General features: G+C 56.7%; 1 protein-coding gene across 4 annotated transcripts in view; it reads right to left on the reverse strand.

Moving 5' to 3' along the window:
- Positions 1–21558, reverse strand: part of CHD5 (chromodomain helicase DNA binding protein 5) — a 74168-nt gene that overhangs the window by 22846 nt on the left and 29764 nt on the right. For 3 of the 4 annotated variants that reach the window (XM_017542706.2, XM_017542707.2, XM_017542705.2), the window contains exons 8-25: positions 20499–20665; positions 20106–20327; positions 17906–18112; positions 17454–17665; positions 15077–15208; positions 14876–14984; positions 13470–13661; positions 13183–13383; positions 10095–10232; positions 9884–10005; positions 8280–8453; positions 7769–7910; positions 7108–7239; positions 4073–4190; positions 2397–2521; positions 1054–1285; positions 716–826; positions 263–435 (exon numbers count right to left, since the gene is read on the reverse strand). In XM_017542706.2, the coding sequence (XP_017398195.1) occupies positions 263–435; positions 716–826; positions 1054–1285; positions 2397–2521; positions 4073–4190; positions 7108–7239; positions 7769–7910; positions 8280–8453; positions 9884–10005; positions 10095–10232; positions 13183–13383; positions 13470–13661; positions 14876–14984; positions 15077–15208; positions 17454–17665; positions 17906–18112; positions 20106–20327; positions 20499–20665 (2909 nt within the window). The remainder of the gene's footprint in view (positions 1–262; positions 436–715; positions 827–1053; positions 1286–2396; positions 2522–4072; positions 4191–7107; positions 7240–7768; positions 7911–8279; positions 8454–9883; positions 10006–10094; positions 10233–13182; positions 13384–13469; positions 13662–14875; positions 14985–15076; positions 15209–17453; positions 17666–17905; positions 18113–20105; positions 20328–20498; positions 20666–21558) is intronic. The other variant, XM_017542709.2, reaches the window with a different exon arrangement.

The following is a 21558-nucleotide window of genomic DNA, read 5'->3' on the forward strand; positions in this document are numbered from 1 at the left end:
GGAGGGGGCTGCAGCTGGGGCGGGGCTGAGGCTGGAGGGCGGGATCATAACGCAGAGAGCGGGGTTGTGGTTGGGGCGGGGCTGAGGCTGGAGGGCGGGGTTAAAGCTTGGAGGGCGGGGCTGAGGCTGGAGGGCGGGGTTACAGTGTGGAGGGCGGGGCTGCGGCGGGAGCGGGGCTGCGGCGGTACGGCGGGATCACAGTGGAGGGCGTGGTCACGGTGGAGAGCGGGGCTGCGGCTGGAGGGCGGGCCGGGGACCTTACCACGCCGTCCTCCTCGCGCACCACGTACTGCGCCACCTTGAAAGAGCTCAGGTACTCGTTCATGTTCTGTAGTTCCGTGTCGTCTGTGGCGTCCTGGTTCCGGTCCAGCAGCTTGGAGATGGCCGCATCGTCATAGTGGATCACACTGCTGTCCTCCACATCCTTGTTGTCACCTGGGGAGCAGGCAAGTGCGGTGTGGGGACAAAGACTGCCCTGGTCCACCCCGGGGGACCTGGGAACAGACTCCCAACAGTGGCCCTTCCCATCCCCCCCAGGGGCTGCAGCTGAGGGGCGTGTTGACCCGACAGAGGAAATCGGGCTGCAACAGCCCCACTCCCCGCCCACCCGGCAGTCCCAGGACACCCAAGTGAGGGTGTGTCGGGGAACCCCTCCTCTCCAGGAGCAGCCGCCTGGTTGGAGGAGGAGCTGGGGTTGGGGTGGGTTGGCCCCTACCTGGCGGGGTGCTACCGTGCTTCTTCTTTGCACTGGCAGCCAAGTTTCCCCCTTTGGAGGACTGGACATCAGGGATGGGCGTGACCGGCCTCTGGCCCTGAGACATCATGCCTGTTGGGCAGAGAGGAGGGCGCTGGTGCAGGAGCACAGAGGGCTACAGGGTGGATGGGCAGTGCCCAGAGACACCACCCTGGGCTGCCCTGGCCAAGAGACACCGGTGGGCGTGCAGGAGAGAGGCTGTGCGTGTTGGAACGGGCAGGGACCCCATCAAGCCATGGATGGGTGTCTCAGCAGCATGACCCCAGGCCCCACCACGCTCCCTCGGGACAGAGGCCCACCCTCCACGTCGTCCTTGAAGAGCTCCTCCGTGCCGAACTTGAGGATGTCGTCCAACTCCTGCTTAGTCATGGAGCCTGACTTGGAGCCGAGACCAGGCCGCACCACTAGGTGGGTGAGCATCATCTTGCGCTTGGCTACCTGCGTGATGCGCTCCTCCACTGAGGCCCGAGTCACGAAGCGGTAGATCATCACCTTCTTGTTCTGCCCGATGCGGTGGGCACGGCTGAAGGCCTGGGGAGACCTGCAGCTCAGCACCCGTGGCTCACCCAGGGCTCCAGGCAATGGAGGGGGTCACACCCATGAGCTCAAGAGCATGGAATGGGCTGCATGACGGTAGGGAGAGGCATGTGGTGCATGCACCACTGCAGCTGGGCTCCCTCCCCGACTGCGAAGCCTCCCACGAGCCTGGGTGCTGGGCTGGGTTGGGAGTGGAAAAGCTCCCAGTGGAAGCAGCCAGGACTGCAGGTGTGCAAGGGTGTGTGAGGGATGACACAGCCGTGTGCTGGGTGTAACTGACACCACCCAGAACTTCATGGGGGCCCTGGGGAGGTAGGGGGCTGCATTTCTCTATGAGCCAGCCACTAATGGAACCACAAGACCACGTGCTGGAGATGCACAGCCACCTTCCGAGGGCAGCAAGGAGCTGAATCTGCCCAGTGTAATACAGGGAAGTCCCAGAGACTCTCTGCAGCCCTGCATGAGGTGACCCAGATGTGACCATGAATATCTGTGTGTGTGCATGGGTGCATACACATATGAATGAGAGACATCACTTTTTATATGTTCCCCTACGTGTGTAAACGTTCCATGTGTGTGTCCTAGGCCCCGAGTGGGGTGGCCAGGGCCATCAGGGTAGCTCTATTCCCATAGGCCCACCCCCCACATCCCTCCCATCCTTCCTTGTCAACCCCATTTGCCCCTTGCACCATCTCATCCTCCCCCCACCTCCGACAGGCCCACTCTATGCTCCCCATCCCCTCCAAAATGGATGCCCCTCTGGGTCCCAGGACTCCCTCATCCTGCCTCCCTCCATGGCCTTGGTCCTGACGGTGATGGGAAAGACCAGAATCAGTGGCCACCACGGACTGCGGTGTGCCCTTGGACACTTCCCCTGCCCTCTCCAAGCCCGTTTCCTCCTCTGGATGAGGACAGAGCTGGAGGGATGGGGGCCAAGCTTCCACTCATTCCCAGGGCCCCTTGTGGGGCCGAGACTCCACGAGGGAGGGAGGCCCACAGCACCAGGAGGTGTGGAGGTTGTGCCCAGGAGGCCATGAAGGACAGGAGAACCTGCCCAAGGCCTGGGGTGAGAGAGCCCTGGGAGGGTGGCGGCAGTGACACAGACCTGAATGTCATTGTGCGGGTTCCAGTCCGAGTCGTAGATGATGACAGTGTCCGCCGTGGCCAGGTTGATACCCAGGCCACCTGCCCGGGTTGAGAGGAGGAAGCAGAACTGCTGGGCCCCAGGGGCTGAAAAAGAGAGGCCAGCAGATGGGGTGTTTGAGGGAGTACACCTTGGGTGGGGAGAAGCGGGTGGCAGAAAGAAGCAGCGGGGAGAACAGAGGGAAGGAACTGCAGCAACAGGTCCCTGGCAGAGAATTACAAAGCAAGAGACCCCATCAGAGATGAGAGGCCACAGCTGCACTCAGGGGAACCAGAGAAGGCCCGCTCAAGCCCACTTAGCCCCGGCGGTGCTCTGAGCCCTGGCCCAATGGGAGGGTGCTAGAATGAAGAGGAGGTCAATTTTCAAATCCCAGATGAGCAAAAAATAAAGTGGTTGTTTGGCCAGGCACAGTGCCTCATGCCTGTAATCCCAGCATTTTGGGAGGCTGAGGCAGGCGGATCACCTGAGGTTGGGAGTTCAAGACCAGCTTGACCAACATGGAGAAACCCTGTCTCTACTAAAAATATAAAATTAGCTGGGCATAGCCGAGATCACTCCACTGCACTCCAGCCTCGGTAAGAAGAGCGAAACTCCGTCTCAAAAAAAAAAAAAGTGCAAGCAGCCAGCAAGTGCACGCAGAGCCTCCAGAAAGCTCAGTCCTCCATGTCCCCCCAGCTCCCCACCCCGGCTTCCCTTAGCCCATCAATGCCACCAGAGTGGCCAGGGAACACTCAGGCACAGCTCTGGGGCCTGGGGTGCCACCCTGCTGGGCAACCCTGTCACAGGACGGCTGATTCTCAGCCTCTCAGGGCCCTTCAGTGACCTGGGACTGACCACAGCCCCCACTGGAGCTGCAAACAGGCCCCCCGCCCCCCAGCCACTCCTGCTTCCACATGTGGCTGGGCCACGTCTAGACCCCAAAACTCTGAACTTGCTATTTCTCCTGGCTCTCTGGCATGAGTGTGTGAGAGGAAGCACTGCTTTGGGTGTTTGGGTAGCGTGGCCCCAGCCTCTTTCTAAGGCCCAAAGCCCCAGGGAAACAAAGCTTGTTGCTATTTGCTGCAAACTTGCTCCTAAAGCTTGCAGCTGAGTGCTCCCCGCTCCAGAAGTTTCCTTTGCTACAGAGGGAGCTCCATGGGCAAGACCCTCCTGGCCTCCACCCTTGCCTCTCCCTCCCAGATGGGGAAGACCAAGCATGGGTGATTCTGGCGAAGAACCTGATCATGTGTGGCCCGGCCCCTTCACTCTGTCCTGCCTCTGGAAGTGGCCCCAGGCAGCACGTGCATCTCTGTACCTCCTGCCACCATTCACCATACAGCAGGCTCTGTCCAGCACCGCTTATAACTGGGGCTTACCTGGTGTCAGTATTAGAGGCCCCCATCTGCATTGTCTGTTTCTCACTCTGTTCCCAACAGGTGTTATCTACTGGGCCCCTCGGAACTCCGATTCCATGGGAAGAATCCTTTTAACACTGGAAGCTCAGGGGAAGCTACCGTGACCTCAGGACTAGCCTGCTGTCTTCAGCTATGTGTGGGGCTGATGACACAACACTGGCTGGGTGGCCTGGCTAAGAACCTGGCCTGGGAGAAGAGGCCAAAAAGGGGTCCCAATCAGAGCCCCTGGGCAGGATGGGGTACCATTGAATCTGTCGATCGCCTCCTGTCGGAGGCCCCCAGTGATGCCGCCGTCAATCCGCTCATACTTGTAGCCTTCGTACTCCAGGAAGTCCTCCAGCAGGTCCAACATCTTGGTCATCTGCGGGGGAGACAGGCACGTGAGGAACTGCCAAGGAGCAAGGGTCCTAATAGGCCATGGGCAGGGACCCCACGGTCCCAGAGAGCCGCCTGCTGGGTAGGGAGACAGCTGAGATCCAGGCAGACCCAATGCAGGACTCTGGGGAAGAACATAGTTTCCACCCTCACCCCTCAGAGTCAATCCATCCTCCCAACCACCCCCACAGTGACCTGCCTAAATCAGGGCTCTGACATGAGCTTCCCTGCTCCCACCACACAGAATTAAGTTCCATCTCCTTGCCCTGCATTCAAAGCTCTGCAGGACTAATGCTCCTTTACAGCCCCCAGCCATTCCAAACTACCTGACTCTGTTCCTGGAAAACACAAACATCACCTCTGTGATGTCTTCCCTGATTTCACTCCTCTCCATGAGAAAAGAAAAGCAGTCCTTTCTGAGCTCCATCACCCCGTGTAATTCCCTTTATTCTTGAGGGATAGTTTAGCTGGGTATAAAACTATCAGCACATATGTTCCCTCAGGGCACTGGAGATTTTGCCATGGTCTTTGCCACCTGTTGTTGCTGAGAAGTCTGAGAACAATCTGGTTGCCCTTATTTTGTAGATGCTAGATCTAAAGTACCTAGGGGTTCTAAAGTGTCTAGGGGTTCATTTATTTGTATTTATCTTGCTTGGTACTCCAGAATGCACTCCAGATCTGAGACCTCAAATCTCTCTAGGTTTGCAAACTCTCAACAAATCCAACTTCTTCACCATTTTTTCTATTTTTTTCTGCAACTCCAATTGGATGATTGTTGGAGCATCTCAAGGTATCTTCCATATTTTCTCTGTTTTATCTCTGTCCCTGTACAGTGCATTCTGGGGAAATGCCTCAGCACCAGGTTTCAGTTCATCAATGTTCTCTTCAACAGTGTTCAGTTTGTCCAGTCTGTTGAAATGTTTTTATTTCAATTTCACGCATATCATGTTTCCATCCAATTGTTCCTATTTCAGCTCTTCCTGATTTTGCTTAATTTCTTATTTTAGGGTGTCAATTACTCCATTATTTTTGAGGATCTTAATCACATCTATATAAAGTCTTTTCAGGTTATCTTATTATTTTTCTCTCTCTATCTTTTAAGAGACAGGGTCAGGGCCGGGTACTGTGGCTCACACCTGTAATTCCAGCACTTTGGGAGATGGAGGCAGGTGGATCACAAGGTCAGGAGATCGAGACCACCCTGGCTAACATGGTGAAACTCTGTCTCTACTAAAAATACAAAAAAATTAGCTGGGCGTGGTGACATGCGCCTGTAGTCCCAGCTACTCAGGAGGCTGAGGCAGGAGAATCATTTGAACCCAGGAGGCAGAGGTTGCAGTAAATTGAGATTGCGCCACTGCACTCCAGCCCGGGCAACAGAGCAAGACTCCGTCTCAAAAGAAAAGATAAAAAAAGAGACACGATCTTGCTCTGTCACTCAGACTGGAGTCAATTGGCAAGATCATAGCTCACTGCAACAGTGAACTCCTGGGCTCAAGCAATCCTTCCACCTCAACCTCCCAAATCATTGAGATTACAGGGTGAGCCACTGCACCCAGCCCTTATTTTTTAATTTGGATTCTATTTATCACTTTGGGGGATGTCTTGGCATTCGCTTTTCTATGGGTTTGGAATTAGAGTTCATAGGCTCATTTTGGGCAGGAGGGACCCGTCTCTGTCGCTTGCCCTGTGTGCACATTTCTGGAAGCTGTGTGGTTCCCGTTACTTGATCTCTCAAGGCCTCTGACCAGATTTGTGTCTCGTGTTGGTACCAAGGTGTGGGGGGGATGTGGAGCCATCTCCACTCCAGGAGACTCCTTGGCTCAGCCCCTGGTCTCAAGTTTGCCCTGCTTTCCAGCATTCTTCGGAATACTGTGACCTGAGGCTACAGGCTGTGGACGCCGCTTTCAGTTGATGTTTGTGCACGAGGAGCCATAGCCCAGACTCTGGCTTTGAGCAAGGGCCTGGCTCAGTCAGCCACGAGAGGGGTATTTTTTTTTTTTTTTTTGAGACGGAGTTTCGCTCTCGTTACCCAGGCTGGAGTGCAACAACACAATCTCGGCTCACCGCAACCTCCGCCACCTGGGTTCAGGCAATTCTCCCGCCTCAGCCTCCTGAGTAGCTGGGATTACAGGCATGCGCCACCATGCCCAGCTAATTTTTTGTATTTTTAGTAGAGACGGGGTTTCACCATGTTGACCAGGATGGTCTCGATACCTTGACCTTGTGATCCACCTGCCTTGGCCTCCCAAAGTGCTGGGATTACAGGCGTGAGCCACCGCGCCTGGCCGAGAGGGGTATTTTTAATCCCGTGACTCTGCAGGGTCATCACTGTGGCCTCCAACACAGAGCTGACTACAGGGCTGGGTGCCTGTCCCGTGACTGTCTCCTACAGTAGACTGAGCAGCTGGAGGACAAAGGACTAGATCACTGGTCCCTGCACCCATGTGCCAGCACAGAGCCTGACTATGACAGATGCAAACAAAGGGATGGAGGAAGAAATGAACACATCAGAGGCCAGCAGCCCTGCCGCCAAGCCAAAAAGCCAGGTGCCAGTGGCCCCTCAGGACCTGTTAGAGACGGGATCCTCCCGACCCCACCCCAGGGCCCCCCCCTTAATGAGAAGCCAGGCTGCAGGGGAGAGGGCCAGGGGAGGAGGGAGCTGTCCAACCAGCCTGGACAGGCAGACCAGAAGGGCAGGTGCTCCTTACAGCAAATGTGCTCTTAGCTCCTCAGCTGCACCACGCCAGGGCATGGGAGTGACCCCTGACACACAGTCACATGACCCACATGGGACCAGCACTGAGCCCTGAAAGATGCCAGCAAGATTGCGCCCCCAAGCATCAGGGCAGGACGCTCTCTGTGGGGCATGGAGCCAGGGCAGAGGGGGCGGGGACATGCACCTGAGAGAAGATGAGCACGCGGTGCCCCTCGTCCCGCAGCTTCTTCAGCATCTTCTGCAGCAGCATGAGCTTCCCTGAAGACTTGACTAGGGAGCTTCCATCGTAGGAGCCATTGGGCAAGACGGGGGCCTCCTGCAGACATAGCAGGAGGTGGGGCATTGGTGGGCTTCCCTCTCCTCTCTGACTCTGCACCAAAGGGGCCGCAGGGAACAGACAGGTGCCAAGCAATGGGGTGACGGCCTGTCTGACCCACTGAATATAAGACCCACACCTGAGCCAGGCCAGGCTCCACAGTGTGGGGTAGACTGTGGGTCCCATGGCCCTGGCTCCAGGCCCCCTGTCCCCAGGCAGGGCTCACAGCCACACCAGCCCTACCACAGCAGTGGGTTCCATGGTAGGTTCCCCAGCACCTACCACAGCGGCCACAGGCACCTACCACAGCGGCCATGGAGAACCTGCCATGATGGCCGGGGGGAACCTACCACAGCGGCCCCAGGCAACCTACCATGATGGCCAGGGAAATCTACCACGGCAGCCACAGAGAACCCGCCACGATGGCCAGAGAATCTATCACAACGGCCACAGGGACCTACCACAGCTGCCACAGGCACCTACCACAGCGGCCATGGAGAACCCGCCATGATGGCCGGGGGGAACCTACCACGGCGGCCACAGGAAAGAGGTAGGGGTGGTTGCAGCACTTCTTCAGGTCCATCATGATGTTGAGCAGCGACACTTGGTTCCCGCCTCCCTTGGAGTTCAGCGCCTCGAAGTTCCGCGTGAGGATGAACTTGTAGTACTTCCTGCAGCGGAGAACGGGGAAAGGCAGGCTGGGTGCACCTGATCAGACCCGCCTCTGAGGGGGCTCTCTCTGCCCTGTAGCAGGGCTGGAAGCTGGTGGCCAAGCACCCGTTTATAGGGAGACTTAAGGGAGCCCCAAGAAGGGAAGCCACTGGCCTGGAGTCCCCCTGCAAATGATTCGGGGACACTGCTAGAACTCAAGTGGCCCAAACTCTGGTCACTAAAACCTGAGAGGAGGCCCCAAGAAGAAAGCGTATGCAAAGCATGAGCCCAGGCCTCAGTGAGGCTGAAGAGCCCACCTGGGAAGCAACCCAGGAGACCAGGCCAGTGGAAGGGGCACACAGGCGGCTCCAGGTCAGCCCGCCACTCACTTCTGCATCTGGCTCAGCTCCACGCGGACAATGAGCTCAGTCTTGGCCGGCATGTTCTTGAACACGTCAGCCTTCAGCCGCCTGAGCATGTGCGGCCCCAGCAGGTCATGCAGCTTCTTGATCTGGTCTTCCTTGGAGATGTCAGCAAACTCCTCCAGGAAGCCCTCCAGGTTGCTGCAACAAAGAGCTGAGATAACAAGCAGTAGCAGAGAACCGGGGCAGAAGAGGCAGGGTGCTGAGCGCCCAGCCCGTGTCGGCCGGCTGGCTGGTGGGCCAGGGAGCCCTGGCATTGCCCTGCCTTTCTTCTGAACTTCGGTCTAAGCCTGTGTCGCCCCCACACATCACAGCCCTCTCTTCCTCGGCGACACTGGACACCTTTCCACCCTCAAAACCGTCCTGGACAGGAGCTCTCTGTTACCCAGATAACAGATGAGGAAACTGAGTCTGATGAGTGCCTGAGTTGATACAGTCCAGCTGTGCCAAAACCTGCCATCAAATCTACATCTCCTGGTTGCTCACACCTGTAATCCCAGCACTTTGGGAGGCAGAGACAAGGTGGGTCACCTGAGATTGGGAGGTCGACACCAGCCTGTCCAATATGGTGAAACCCGTCTCTACCAAAAACACACAAAAATTAGCCGAGCATGGTGGCACTCGCCTGTCATCCCAGCTACTCGGGAGGCTGAGGCAGGAGAATCGCTTGAGCCCAGGAGGCAGAGGTTGCAGTGAGCTGTGATCAAGCCACTGCACTCCGGCCTGGGGAACAGAGCGAGACTCTTTCTAAAAAATAAATTAATAAATAAATCTACATCGCCTGATTCCAAACTCGGCACTCTGCACCCTGAACCCCCAATTCTGAGCAGGAAAACGGAGGTAGGTGAAGATTAGGAAGCTGGGGCAGTGGGTTCCGGCCCCCAGGTGCTTGCCTCTGCCTCTACCACAGTTGCCCATGTTAGTCACCTGGGTCTCAGCAGAGGGAAGGGAACCTGCCAGGGGAGTAGAGGCAGGGATAGGAGCCCGGAAGGGGCCCCGGGTGATCTAGGGCAGAGCTAAAGAAAAGTCGCGCGCCGGGCGCGGTGGCTCAAGCCTGTAATCCCAGCACTTTGGGAGGCCGAGGCGGGTGGATCACGAGGTCAAGAGATCGAGACCATCCTGGTCAACATGGTGAAACCCCGTCTCTACTAAAAATACGAAAAATTAGCTGGGCATGGTGGTGCGTGCCTGTAATCCCAGCTACTCAGGAGGCTGAGGCAGGAGAATTGCCTGAACCCAGGAGGCAGAGGTTGCGGTGAGCCGAGATCACGCCATTGCACTCCAGCCTGGGTAACATGAGTGAAACTCCGTCTCAAAAAAAAAAAAAAAGAAAAGTCGCGATCTTGGCAGCAGTTTCTATTTATCAAACATCCCTGTCTGCCTGTGCCACCCACCCCAACACCCTGCTCCTGCAGGAGGTCAAAGCAGGGACATCACTTAACGCTCTCATTTTACTAATGAGGAAGCTACAGCCAAGCAGATCTCACAGCCGGGATGGGCTATTGATCCGTCTTCACTGGGGCCACCCCAGCCCCACCACCACCTCCCCCAGCCGGATCCACATGACTCACTTGAACCTCTCTGGAGTCAGGAAGTTGAGGAGATGGAACAGCTCCTCCAGGTTGTTCTGAAGGGGTGTCCCTGTCAGCAGCAGCTTGTAATCAATCTTGTAGCTGTTTAAGACCCTAAAAAACTGAGGAGAGGAGAAGGGGGCCTGTCAGGGGGCTCTGGGCGGCCCCTCACCCCGGGCGGCTCTGGGGTCTGGCGGCTGGTGCGACCTACCTTGGATTGGTTATTCTTGAGGCGGTGGGCCTCATCCACCACCAGGCAGGCCCACTCGATGGAACCCAGGATGGCCTGGTCGATGGTGATGAGCTCGTAGGAGGTGAGCAGCACATGGAATTTGATCTGCACTTCTTTCTGGAGAAAAGAGGGGCATTGGGGAGGAGACGGCTGGGAGCAGAGCAGGCGGATCACAGTCCGAGGACACAGAGCCAAGAAGGAGGTGGGCACATGAACCCACACAGGCTCCAGGGAGCCCCAGGCCAGCCAGCCTTGGACCAGAGGGGCAGATGCTGGCCACCGAGCAGAGGGGCATCCACCGAGGCCCAGAGCACAGCCCTGGGAGAGGGTGGTGTGGAGGAGAAGGAAACAGACTACAGTGGCGATGGCCTCCACTCCTAACAGCAGCAATGAGACAGGGTCTCACTCCCACCCCCAAGCCTGGAGTGCAGGGGTGCCATCACGGCTCACCTGCAACGAGAACTCAAAGAGCTAAGCCTGCGCCTCAAAAAATCAAAACAAGAATTTCCATATGATCCGGCAGTTCCACACAAAAGAAGTGAAAGCAGGGACCCAAAGGGATGTCTGCACATCCATACTGCTTCCCTAAAAGCCAGAAGCAACCCATGTGCCCCTCAACAGACAAATAGACAAAACGTGGTCTGTCCGTGTGATGGAATGTTCTCCAGCCTTGGAAGGAAATTCTGACCCGTGCTACAACATGCATGGACCCCAAGGACATTCTGCTCAGTAAAATGAGCCAGTCACAAAAAGACAAATGCTTCTTGATTCTACTCATATGAAGTACCCAGAGTGGTCAACCTCGTAGAGACAGTGGAATGGTGGCTGCAGGGGCTGGAGGTGGCGGAGGATGCTCATGTCTAATGGGGGCAGCGTTTCCATTTTGCAAGACGAAAAGATTTCTAGAGATAGGCTGCATAATAATGTGACTGTTACTTGGTATATTCTCCGGAGTTATTGTTTAAAAAAAAAAAAAGAAAAAAAAATGTGAATGTACTTAACACTATTGAACTTTTTTTTTTTTCTGGTTGGGTTTTTTGTTTTGTGTTTTTGAGACAGAGTTTCTCTCTTGTCACCCAGGCTGGAGTGCAATGGCGTAATCTTGGCTCACTACAGTCTCCACCTCCCAGGTTCAAGCAATTCTCCTGCCTCAGCGTCCTGAGTAGCTGGGATTACAGACATGCACCACCACACCTGGCTAATTTTTGTTATTTTTAGTAGAGATGGGGTTTCACCATGTTGGCCAGGCTGGTCTCAAACTCCTGACCTCAGGTGACCTGCCTGCCTCAGCCTCCCAAAGTGCTGGGATTACAGGCATGAGCCACCACCACGCCTGGCTGTTTTTGTTTTTGTTTTTAAGAGACGGAGTCTCACTGTGTTGCCTGGGGAAGAGTATAATGGCTGTTCACAGATGCGGTCATAGCACACTACAGCCTCGAACTCCTGGGCTCAAGCAATCCTCCTGCCTCAGCCTCCCAAGTAGCCAAGACTACAGGTACACACCACCACGCCCAGCTCAACTGTCCTCTTAAAAATGGTTAAAACAGTCAATTTTACATCATGTGTTTTTTTACCACAACTTTTAACAATAAAATAATTAAACAGTAAATATATAATAGAAAAGCCAAATCAGCGGAGTGCTTGGCACACAGCAGGATCCCGTGTGGGCTCAGGGGAGGTTCTTTTTATGTCTGTCTGATCCAGGGGCTCATCCATCTACAAAGTCACCTGTGGGATCACGGACTCGTTCACTCATTCAGCAGTTTCCAAGCATCTCCTAAATGCCACAACTGCCAGGAGACGGTGGAGAAAGCCGCCATGGGAAAGCCCAAGGGCCTGTGAGAGGGTCTACCAGCCCCCAAGGCCGCAGCGCTCATGTTTTCCAGGGGCCAACGGCTGCAAGTCCTTGCTCCTCAATGTGGAGAGTGTTTAGCAATGTAGACGCTCAGGCCAGGCATGGTGGTTCACGCCTGTAATCCTAACACTTTGGGAAGCCGATGCAGGCAGATCGCCTAATCTCAGGAATTTAAGGCTAGCCTGGACAACATGGGTCATGTGTGGAGGAGAAGGGTGGTGTGGAGAACAAGGAAACCAAATGTCTCTATTAAAATACAAAAAAAAAATGTGCTGGGCATGGTGTCGCATGCCTGTAATCCCAGCCACTCTAAAAAGCTGAGGCATGGGAATTGCTTGAACCTGGAGGCAGAGGTTGCAGTAACCTGAGATTGTGCCATACGGCACTCCAGCCTGGGCAACAGAGTGAGATTCCGTCTCAAAAAATAATAATAACTAATTGGAGCCAGGTGCGGTGGCTCACTCCTGTAATCCCAGCACTCTGGGAGGCTGAGAAGGGCAGATCACTTGAGGTCAGGGGTTCAAGACCAGCCTGTCCAACATGGTGAAACCTGTCTCTACCAAAAAATACAAAAATTAGCCAGGTGTGATGGTGTGCTCCTGGAGACCCAGCTACTCACAAAGCTGAAGTGGGAGAATCACTTGAACCCGGGAGGGGGAGATTACAGTGAGTCGAGATGGTCCCACTGCACTCCAGCCGGGGTAACACAGTGACATCCTGTCTCAGAAAAATAAATACATAAATTAAATAATAATTAGCTAAGATGAGGTCACACTGGATTGGGGTGGGCCCTAAATCCAGTATGAATGATGTCTTTCTAGGACAAGAGAGACACGAAGGGGAAAACCCCATGTGCTAACAGAGGCAGAAACTGATGTGACACAGCTGTAGGCCAATGAACGTCTGCTGCCACCAGGAAGCTGGAAGGAGGAAGGAAGAGTCCTCCCCTACAGCCTTCAGAGGCAGAAGGCCCTCCAGAACTGTGACAGAATGCATTTCTGCTGTTTGAAGCCACTCCATTTGTGACACTTGTTACAGGAGGCCCAGAAAACTGACACGGTGGTAATTCTGCCTCTAGGACAAGCCCTTCAGAGCCTGCCGGCCTCAGCAGCCCTCCCGGCTGAGGGACCCCAAAGGAGGGCAGGGCACCTGTGGTCCCCAAACCAGACCCGGGGCCTCCCTACCGTCCTTCCAAGGATGGCGAGCCCCCACCTTCATGCGGAACACCTTCTTCCCACTCCGAATGGCATTGTCCTCAAAGGAAAATTCGTTCTCCCGGATCACAGAGCGGCTTTCCTTGTCCCCCGTGTAGGTGACCACGTAGAAGTCGGGCGCCCACATCTCAAACTCGCGTTCCCAGTTGATGATGGTGGAGAGGGGCGCACTCACCAGGTAGGGCCCCTTGGAATGGCCCTGGAGAGAGGGGCCAATACCGTGAGACTGCCCACCCTCGGCCAGGACCGGCCCCCACCTCCTGGCCACCCACCCCACCTGCCCACCTCCTTGTACAGGGAGTAGAGGAACACGATGGTCTGCACCGTCTTGCCCAAACCCATCTCATCGGCCAGGATGGTGTCAGTGCCCTGGGCCCAGGAGAAGCGCAGCCAGTTGAGGCCCTCCAGCTGGTACGGGTGCAGCGTGCCGCCCGTGGAGTCGATGTACCACGGCTGCTTGTCGAACTTGACCGTGGGCTGCAGGAGGGGCAGCAGTTCAGACATGCCCCAAATCCTGGGCCACCAGAGTCCACCCTAGAGGCCTCTGCACATGCAATTCCTTCTGCCTGGAACACTCTTCCCACTCTTCCCTGTCTTTCTAACTCCTCTTCATATCTTGGATGGAATGCCTCTTCCTCCAGGAAGCTCTCCCGGACTCCCACCCCGGCTGAAGTGTTCCCACAATGTCCTCCCATGGCGGCCCTATACTTCTCCTTCTCAGGGAAATTTCCCAACTGCTGAAGTCTCTGACTTTGAGCCCAGGTTGTCATCACCACCTTGGTCCTGTTCACTGCCTCCTCTAGAGCCCCATACAGGGACTGGGTCATGTGGTCACTTCTTCACTATTTGTTGGGTGAACAACAAAAACAAATGTCTATCTGGGGCACTCTCAATGGCCCCAGTAACTGGCTCCTCCACTCGATCCAGACGTTTGCTTTTTTTTTTTTTTTTTTTTTTTTTTGAGACAGAGTCTTTGTTGCCCAGGCTGGAGTGCGGTGCCACGATCGTGGCTCACTGCAGCCTCAATATCCTGGGCTCAAGGGATTCTCCTACCTCAGCCTCCCTAGTAGCTGCGACCACAAGAACACCACCATGCCTGGCTAATTTTTTAATTTTTTGCAGAGGTGGGATCTCACTATGTTGCCTCAAACTTCTGGGTTCAAGCGGTCCTCCCACGCCCCACAGTGCTGGGATTACAGGCCTGAGCCACTGTGCCTGGCCCATTTGCCTCTTGATACTGCTCAAGGTCATGGCCCCTATGCAGTCCTCCCCATGGACCAGACCCACCCGCCTTTCCCCAGCATCTGACAGGCGCGGGATAGTCCCAGGCCAGGCCCTCCGAGTTCTGTGGATACCTGCCACAGGCCCCTAGAAGACAATGTGTCTTCTGAAACAGCTGCCCAGGGCTCACTGTCCCTCTTCTACTGAGGGCCAAGCCAGGGCCAGGCACTAGCGGACACCCAGGGAGCTCTGCTGAGTGAGTTGCCCTGGGTCTCCTCCCCGCTGAGAGTGCTGCAGTGCTAGGAGGGACCTTCCAGCTGTCCTAGCCTACATGGGCACGACGCTGTGTGCATAAGCCATGAGGGCCCAAGAAAACGTCCTTTTGAGAACACACGCCCACTGCGCGTTCAAGTCTAGGATGGGCAGGCCCTGGCAACCCCGCCCACTGCTGCCCCGCCCTCCCCACTCACATCAACAATGGGCGTGTCCGGAGGCTTCTCCTGCTTGTCATCCCTCAGCTTCTTGCCCTTCTTGAGCAGCCTCTTGGGCAGCCTGCTGTCTTCTCCCAGCATCAGCTCCCTGGGAAAAGGCATTGGACGCAGGTGAGCAGGGCGCAGCCCAGGAGCAGGCCCCGGCAGCCCGTGCCCAGCAGCCGGATCCCCGAGGCCCACCTGTGGCCCCAGTAAGCCTGCTTGAGGTTGTCGTAGTAGGGTATGTCGATGTCATCGATCTCCCAGGTGCACTGGTCGTAGGGCAGGTCTTTCCACTTGATCAGGTAGTGCACATCCCCCTTTTTGTCAAAGCTGCAACACAGTGAACAGATGTGGGTCACTCAGGGCAGTGGCCACCACACGGGTTTGATGAAGGGCACCTCCCAGGATGCAGAGCCTCCACACCCAGGGTGCCCTCAGATCCCAGGCCCAGCCAGGAGGAGGGTACTAGGGCAGAAGCTCCAGGGAGGCACAGCAGCTTGCCTGAGACCACACGGTGAATGAGAGGCGGATGGGACAGAGACCGAGAGGGACACTGAAGCCAGCTAACAGAGAAGCAACGGGCCAGCCTCCAGCATCCTTTGCAGCCTCTGTGGCAGGGATGATCCCATTTGGCACGGGGTCTGGGTTTTCACAGGAGTTGTGCATTTCTAAGTTAGAAAATTCTCTTTCCTGCCCATGGAATCAGTTTTCTAACTTAAAATATCCAGAGGACTCCTGCAGTGCCCATGCAGGATGAGAAGCCGTCTCTGCAGAGCAGATAAGGATGCAATTCCTGCAGGTGAGGCAGTCTCTTCTGGGGACACTGGGACCCAGTGACCAAGCCCGGCAGCACACAGCTTGATTCTGGCCACTGGGAGGGGCCTCAGGGCCTCCCACCCCACCCAGGCTAAGGAAACCAGGCCAGAGGAGTGCTGCAGGGCTGGGGCAGGGCATGGATCCCTGACACACAGTGCCCAGGTGCACAGACCAGGTGAGAAGCGGCTGCTGCGGGCCTGGGGGCCATTAAGAGAAAGACCAGACTGGGCGCGGTGGCTCATGCCTGTAATCCCAGCATTTTGGGAGGCCAAGGCAGGCAGATAGCGAGGTCAAGAGATCGAGACCATCCTGGCCAACATGGTGAAACTCCGTCTCTACTAAAAATACAAAAATTAGCTGGGTGTGCTGGCGTGTGCCTGCAGTCCCAGCTACTCGGGAGGCTGAGGCCGGAGAATTGCTTGAACCCCAGAGGCAGAGGTTGCAGTGAGCCAAGAGAAAGACCAATCCCCAGTTACCATGAAAACCGGTATTTGTTTGTTTTCCAATACATAATTGATTGTTTTGCAGATTGCAGGAATAAATCTGGGGGAAATTCACCTGTCCCACTTTGGGGCAGAGAGAAAAATTACCATGTATATTTTTAGCATGCAATTTAGTAAAGGTAGAAAACCGTGAGCCAGTTTACTGCTGGGCTCAGGTTCCCATAGGAGCTGACGCTTGAAGGGCCATTCTCAGGAGGAATGAGGAGGAAAAGAGGGGGTCCCAGAGTTGAAGGGGGAAGCTTTTTAAAATTCCGCACCCCTCCTACTGAAGATCGCCTCCAGCCAGCCTTGGGCAAGCTCCCATCCTCACACCAGCCTGTTCCCCACAAGGGCCTCAAAGCCCACCAGTCAAGAGCCAGGATTGAAATCTGAACATCTGGCTCAGGCTCTGAACCTCTGCTCTGCCCAACAGCTGCCTGAAGCCAGAAGCACTGAGTGGCAGAGGCCACCAGATCCTAAGCCCCTCAAAGTCAGAGGCCACAGGGTCACCGGGGTGGGAAGCGCAAGCTCAAGCTGCCACCACACAGCAAGTACTCTGGGCCCGACCCAAGGCCCATCTGTCAGCCACCACCAGTTCTCAAGCACCTAAACTCAAGAATCAGCAGGAGTTCCCCCATCCACCAAATCAAAACCAAGGCCCACGGGCCTCCTGCCTCAGGCTCCCTGCAGCAGACTCTGATTGCTAAGGCATCCCCGGAAATGTCCAGACTGCTCCAGGAAGACCTGCTCCTGGGGCCCTGCTAAGAAAGTAGGTCCTGCCATCAGAAAGTGTGGGGTTCAAATCCCAGCTCCGCCCCATGGCTGTGTGATTCTGCCTATTCTCACATCAGTAAAACAGAGGTGAAAATAAGACATCTCCCTCCTAGGGTAGGCATGCTCAGTAGTGCTAGCTGCTGTTACACACGTGGGGGAAATGTGGACAAACTCCCCACACCTCAGGCCTCCCGCATCCTAGAACCCGCCTGCTGGTAACAAGCACTAACCCAGCATGACAGTCCCGACCCACCAAGGGTGTGAACATGTGGAAATGAGTGTGCCGACATGCACGGGGCTGCCCCTCCAGCAGGTCAGGCAGATCTCCAGCAGCAGGAGCCCTGGGCCCCTTCCTTGTGCCCCTGCCATGCCCACATGTGGTTCTGCATGGCAGCCCCAAAGCAAGGACGCTGGAGCCCTGCCCTGCACCCATTTTACAGGGCAAAGGAGCTAACGCGGCCTGGCCCCAGCAATGGGCAGGGCGGCCGTCTGCAGGCACACACCTATGGTTCAGGACTCGGTGAATCATCATCCACTCTGCCTTGATGCCATAGCGGTAGAAGCGCTCCTCCATCTTGGCATAGAGGGGGTCCTTGTTCTTCCTCTTCTCGCTCTTGCCGTCCTCATCCCCAGAGCCGTAGTCAAAGGGCGGCGGCTCGTCCATGTCATTCTTTCTTTGGTAGTTGCGATACATGACCGTGTGGTACAGCTCCAGCTGCTCACAGAGGGGGCACAAGTCACAGAAGGGAGAGGGGCCGTGGCCCCCTCTATCTCCCTATCCAGCTCCCCTAGCCCCAGCCCAGGTCCCAGGCAAGACAATCCTCCCCTTCAGCAGTCCCCCGACTCACAACAGCACCCCTAAGTCAGAGGCGCTTCGCCCCTTCCCACCAGCCCTGGAGGATCCAGGGCTCACCAGGTCATGGGCCTTGGCCCAGCCACCCTGCCTGACACTAACCTGTAGCTCCTTCACCCAGGAGCAGTGCCAGTAGGACAGCCCTGCCCACTTGACAAAGAATTCTCTCTCGGGGATTCCCTCCAGCGGCTTGGGTGGAGGGAGGCTGGGCTCCACGTCAGGCCCCGGCAGCCCAACCATGAAGGGGGCAGGGGGCTCCGTCCATCTCCAGTGTAGAATCCGCTGGACCTTGCCCTTCAGTGGGGGGCACTGTGGACAGAGAAGGGTCCCCAAGGTGGGGCTCAGCTGCAGGGCCCCACCCTGAGGCTCCCATGACAGCGGGCTGCCATGCAGCCTCCCTCCCATCAGTGGCGCCATCCCCAAGTCAGAACAGCACCACAGTGACACCATGACAACCATCCGTCCTCGGGAGCTGCGTGGGCCATGCATGCAGGAACAGGCAGTGCGGGTCTGTGAGTCCACGCAGCCCTTTCACTCAATGGTGAACTTGTCAGCACCCAGAACATCTGGGCCAGGGTAGGTGAGACTGCCACGTGCATAGGGCAAAGGGGGAAACTAAGGCCCACTCAGCAAGGGACAGTAGAGCAGGGAGCAGAAGCTGAGATTCTGGACTTCCCTATCTTAGGTCTGCCCATTGCCCCCTGAAAAGAGGTCACATCACCGCGTGACCCACAGCACTCAGGGAGCATAAGCCCCATGCCTGGAGCTCAAGGACACGGCAGCCACATCCACCATCCCTCACCCGAGGCAGGGCTGCACCAGGCACGGTGCGTCTGGGCTGGCACAATGAGGCCCGGTCTCTGGCAGCCCAGAGACACACTGCAGGGGCCCTGACGAATGCTAGGGTGATAGTGAGCCACCAGCTGGCAAAGGCGAGAAATGCAACAGCCACAAACCCCACCATCTGTGCCCTGCCTGAGAGGCGTGGGAGCAGCCTCGGCCCTCCAAGGAGGCAGTGCTGAGCCTGGCTAGGCAGGGTCGGGGGTGACGGATTCAGGAAGACAGCTCTGTTGGGGAGAGCAGGTCCCAGCTCTGCTACTGCCTGTCCTCAGAAACTCGTCCAAGCCTCCTGAGCCTGCTTTCTCATCTGTACAATGGCCCACCCCTTCCTCCACCTACCAGGATTGTGGTGCCTCCTCACGCCTGAAGGCATGCTGGAGGTGCAATGTACCCCACACGGCAAGCCTCCCTTTGGCCTTGGTGACAGCAAAGGCCGAGAGGCAGAGGAGGAAGAGGAGGTGGGAGGCAGAAGAGGCTCCTCCACTGGCTCTGGAGAGGGTGAATGGGCACCCTTCCTACCCAGGCCATGGACCCTCCCACACCCATCCCAACCCTGCACAGAAGAAGCTGGAGGAACTCACTCCTGTCTCCCTCCCATCCCCAAGGCCTTCCATCAGTTGTAGGAAAGCACAGAAGGCTGAACCCTTCAAAAGGGTCCTCCCCATGCCCCTACACAGAAACGAACAGGCATGTGCACAGATGCACGCACACACATACACACACACACAACACAAGCCCAGATGCACATGGGACAGCCCAGGACTAACGGCGGCACAGCCCAGGACTAACGGCAGCACAGCCCAGGACCTGAGGGGTGGGGATCTAGCACTGTGGCAGGCAGGGCAGACAGCTCAGAGCAAGGGGCCTTTCAATGTCTACTGTGATTGGGGATCGAGGGATGGGGGTGCCCCTCTTCCTGCAGACACTGAGGCTCCAGCCCTAAAAGCCTCCTACCCTCTCCCTACCCCAGCCTCAGAACAGGAGCCAGGTCTGGCTGGGGTGGCTCCAGGGACCTGAATCTGCGTGGACACTTCTACCCTCGTGTGGCCTTAGGCAGGTCACTCTGCTTTCTCACCTAAAAAGAAATAATAAAATGCCTGGTGCCAGAACACCCAGTAATGTTAAAGGACACTGTGACGGATGTGGAGCCCTTGCAGAGCACGTGGTCACTGAACAGTGGTCGTGGTGTTGGCATGATCACCACACCTGTCTGCCTTTTCCTTGCATTCAAGCCTCCCGTCTCTAGGGGAGTCAGCTGCGGAGCAGCGAGCGGGTGGAGCGGAGCGCCTAGAGTGGGCGGGGTCTCAAGCGGCGCGGGCGGGGCTTTGCGGGATCGGCTACCGGGACGTGGCCGGAGCCGGCGGGGGCGGGGCCTATCGAGAAGGGCAGGCCTTCCTCGGGGGGCGGGGCCTGTCCCTGGGGTGGGGAGGGGCGTCGGGCGCGGAGCCGGCGGAACACTCACAGTACAGCGCGGGCAGAGCCATTCACCGTTTGGGATCTCGGGCAGCGGCGGGTTGAGGCAGTGCAGGTGGTAGGAGGAGGGGCAGGCGTCGCAGCAGAGCAGCTCGCCCCCGTCCTTGCACACGCGGCAGAACTCCATGTGGTCGTCCTCCTCCTCCTCGCAGCCGCCCTCCTCCTCTTCGTCGTCGTCGTCCTTCGGCTCCCACTGGATCCCCTCCTTCTCCTGCGGGAGGAGGCCAGGTGGAGGCACCCTGGACCAGGTACCCCCTCCACCAGGGCCCCGACTCCCTCCCTCCCCCCCAGCACCTCTCGACATTCTGCCCCCACAAGGGAACACAGGGGTGTGGGAGCAGGCTCGGCCCCGCCCCCAGCCCAGGGCTCTGTCAGGGCTTACACAGTGGGGGCAGCTCCATTTCCCCTCGGGAGCCTTCTCCAGCTCTGGGTCCAGGCACACGAGATGGTAGGCCCGTGGGCAGGTGTCGCACAGGATGATCTCCCCACCCTGCTGGCACACCTCACAGTAATCCTGGTGGTCCGTCTCATAGCCGTCACCATCATCAACTAGGGTGAGGGAGGGTCAGTCAAGGAACTCCCAGCACACAACCACCTGCACCACCCCAGGCCAGACAGGCACAGGGTAGATGTCTAATAGATGGTGGATGGATAGGTGGGTGGGTGGATGGACTGATGGTTGAGATAGTAAAAGGGTGAGGAGATAGAAAATGGATAAAAGGGAAGGAAGGAAGGAAGGAAGGAAGGAAGGAAGGAAGGAAGGAAGGAAGGATAGGAGGTGGATGGGTAGAAAGATGGATGGATGGATGGATGGGTGGATGGATGGATGGATGGACGGACAAATGGATGGACAAATGGATGGATGGATGGATGGAGAGATGGGTGGATGAACGGATGGACAAATGGATGGATGATGGATGGACAAATGAATGGATGAAGGATGGATGGATGATGGATGATGGATGGATGGATGGATGATGGATGGACGGATAAAAGGAAGTGACTGAGGAAAGGAGGGAGAGGGAGGGATGGGAAGGGGGGTGATGGGACAGATGGGTGTTAAGTGGGTGGGGGTGACTGAATGGGAGGGTGGCGATGGGACGAAGTACTTTCCTCTCCGGTCACCACACCTGCTAATGCAAATGCCCTGGGATAGCTCCCACCATAAGCTCCTTATTCTTTTCTCAGTGGGACAGGATGCCCCTCCCCAGACAGTAGAGACCAGGGTCGTGTGGGAAACACAGGCCCCACCTGGCCAAGGCATGAGGATGCTCTTCCCCTGCTTCCCACAGGGAGGTTCCATGCCCCGCACATCCACCTGGCAGACCGAGAACCCTCCTGACGGGATTCTGCTTGTGCCCCCTACATCCACCCAGCAAACCAAGAGCCCTCCTGACGGGGTTCTGCTTGTGCCCCCTACATCCACCCAGCAAACCAAGAGC

This window comes from Cebus imitator, unplaced genomic scaffold (genome assembly GCF_001604975.1).
Source record: "Cebus imitator isolate Cc_AM_T3 unplaced genomic scaffold, Cebus_imitator-1.0 Scaffold145, whole genome shotgun sequence".
Classification (NCBI taxonomy): Eukaryota; Metazoa; Chordata; class Mammalia; order Primates; family Cebidae; genus Cebus; species Cebus imitator.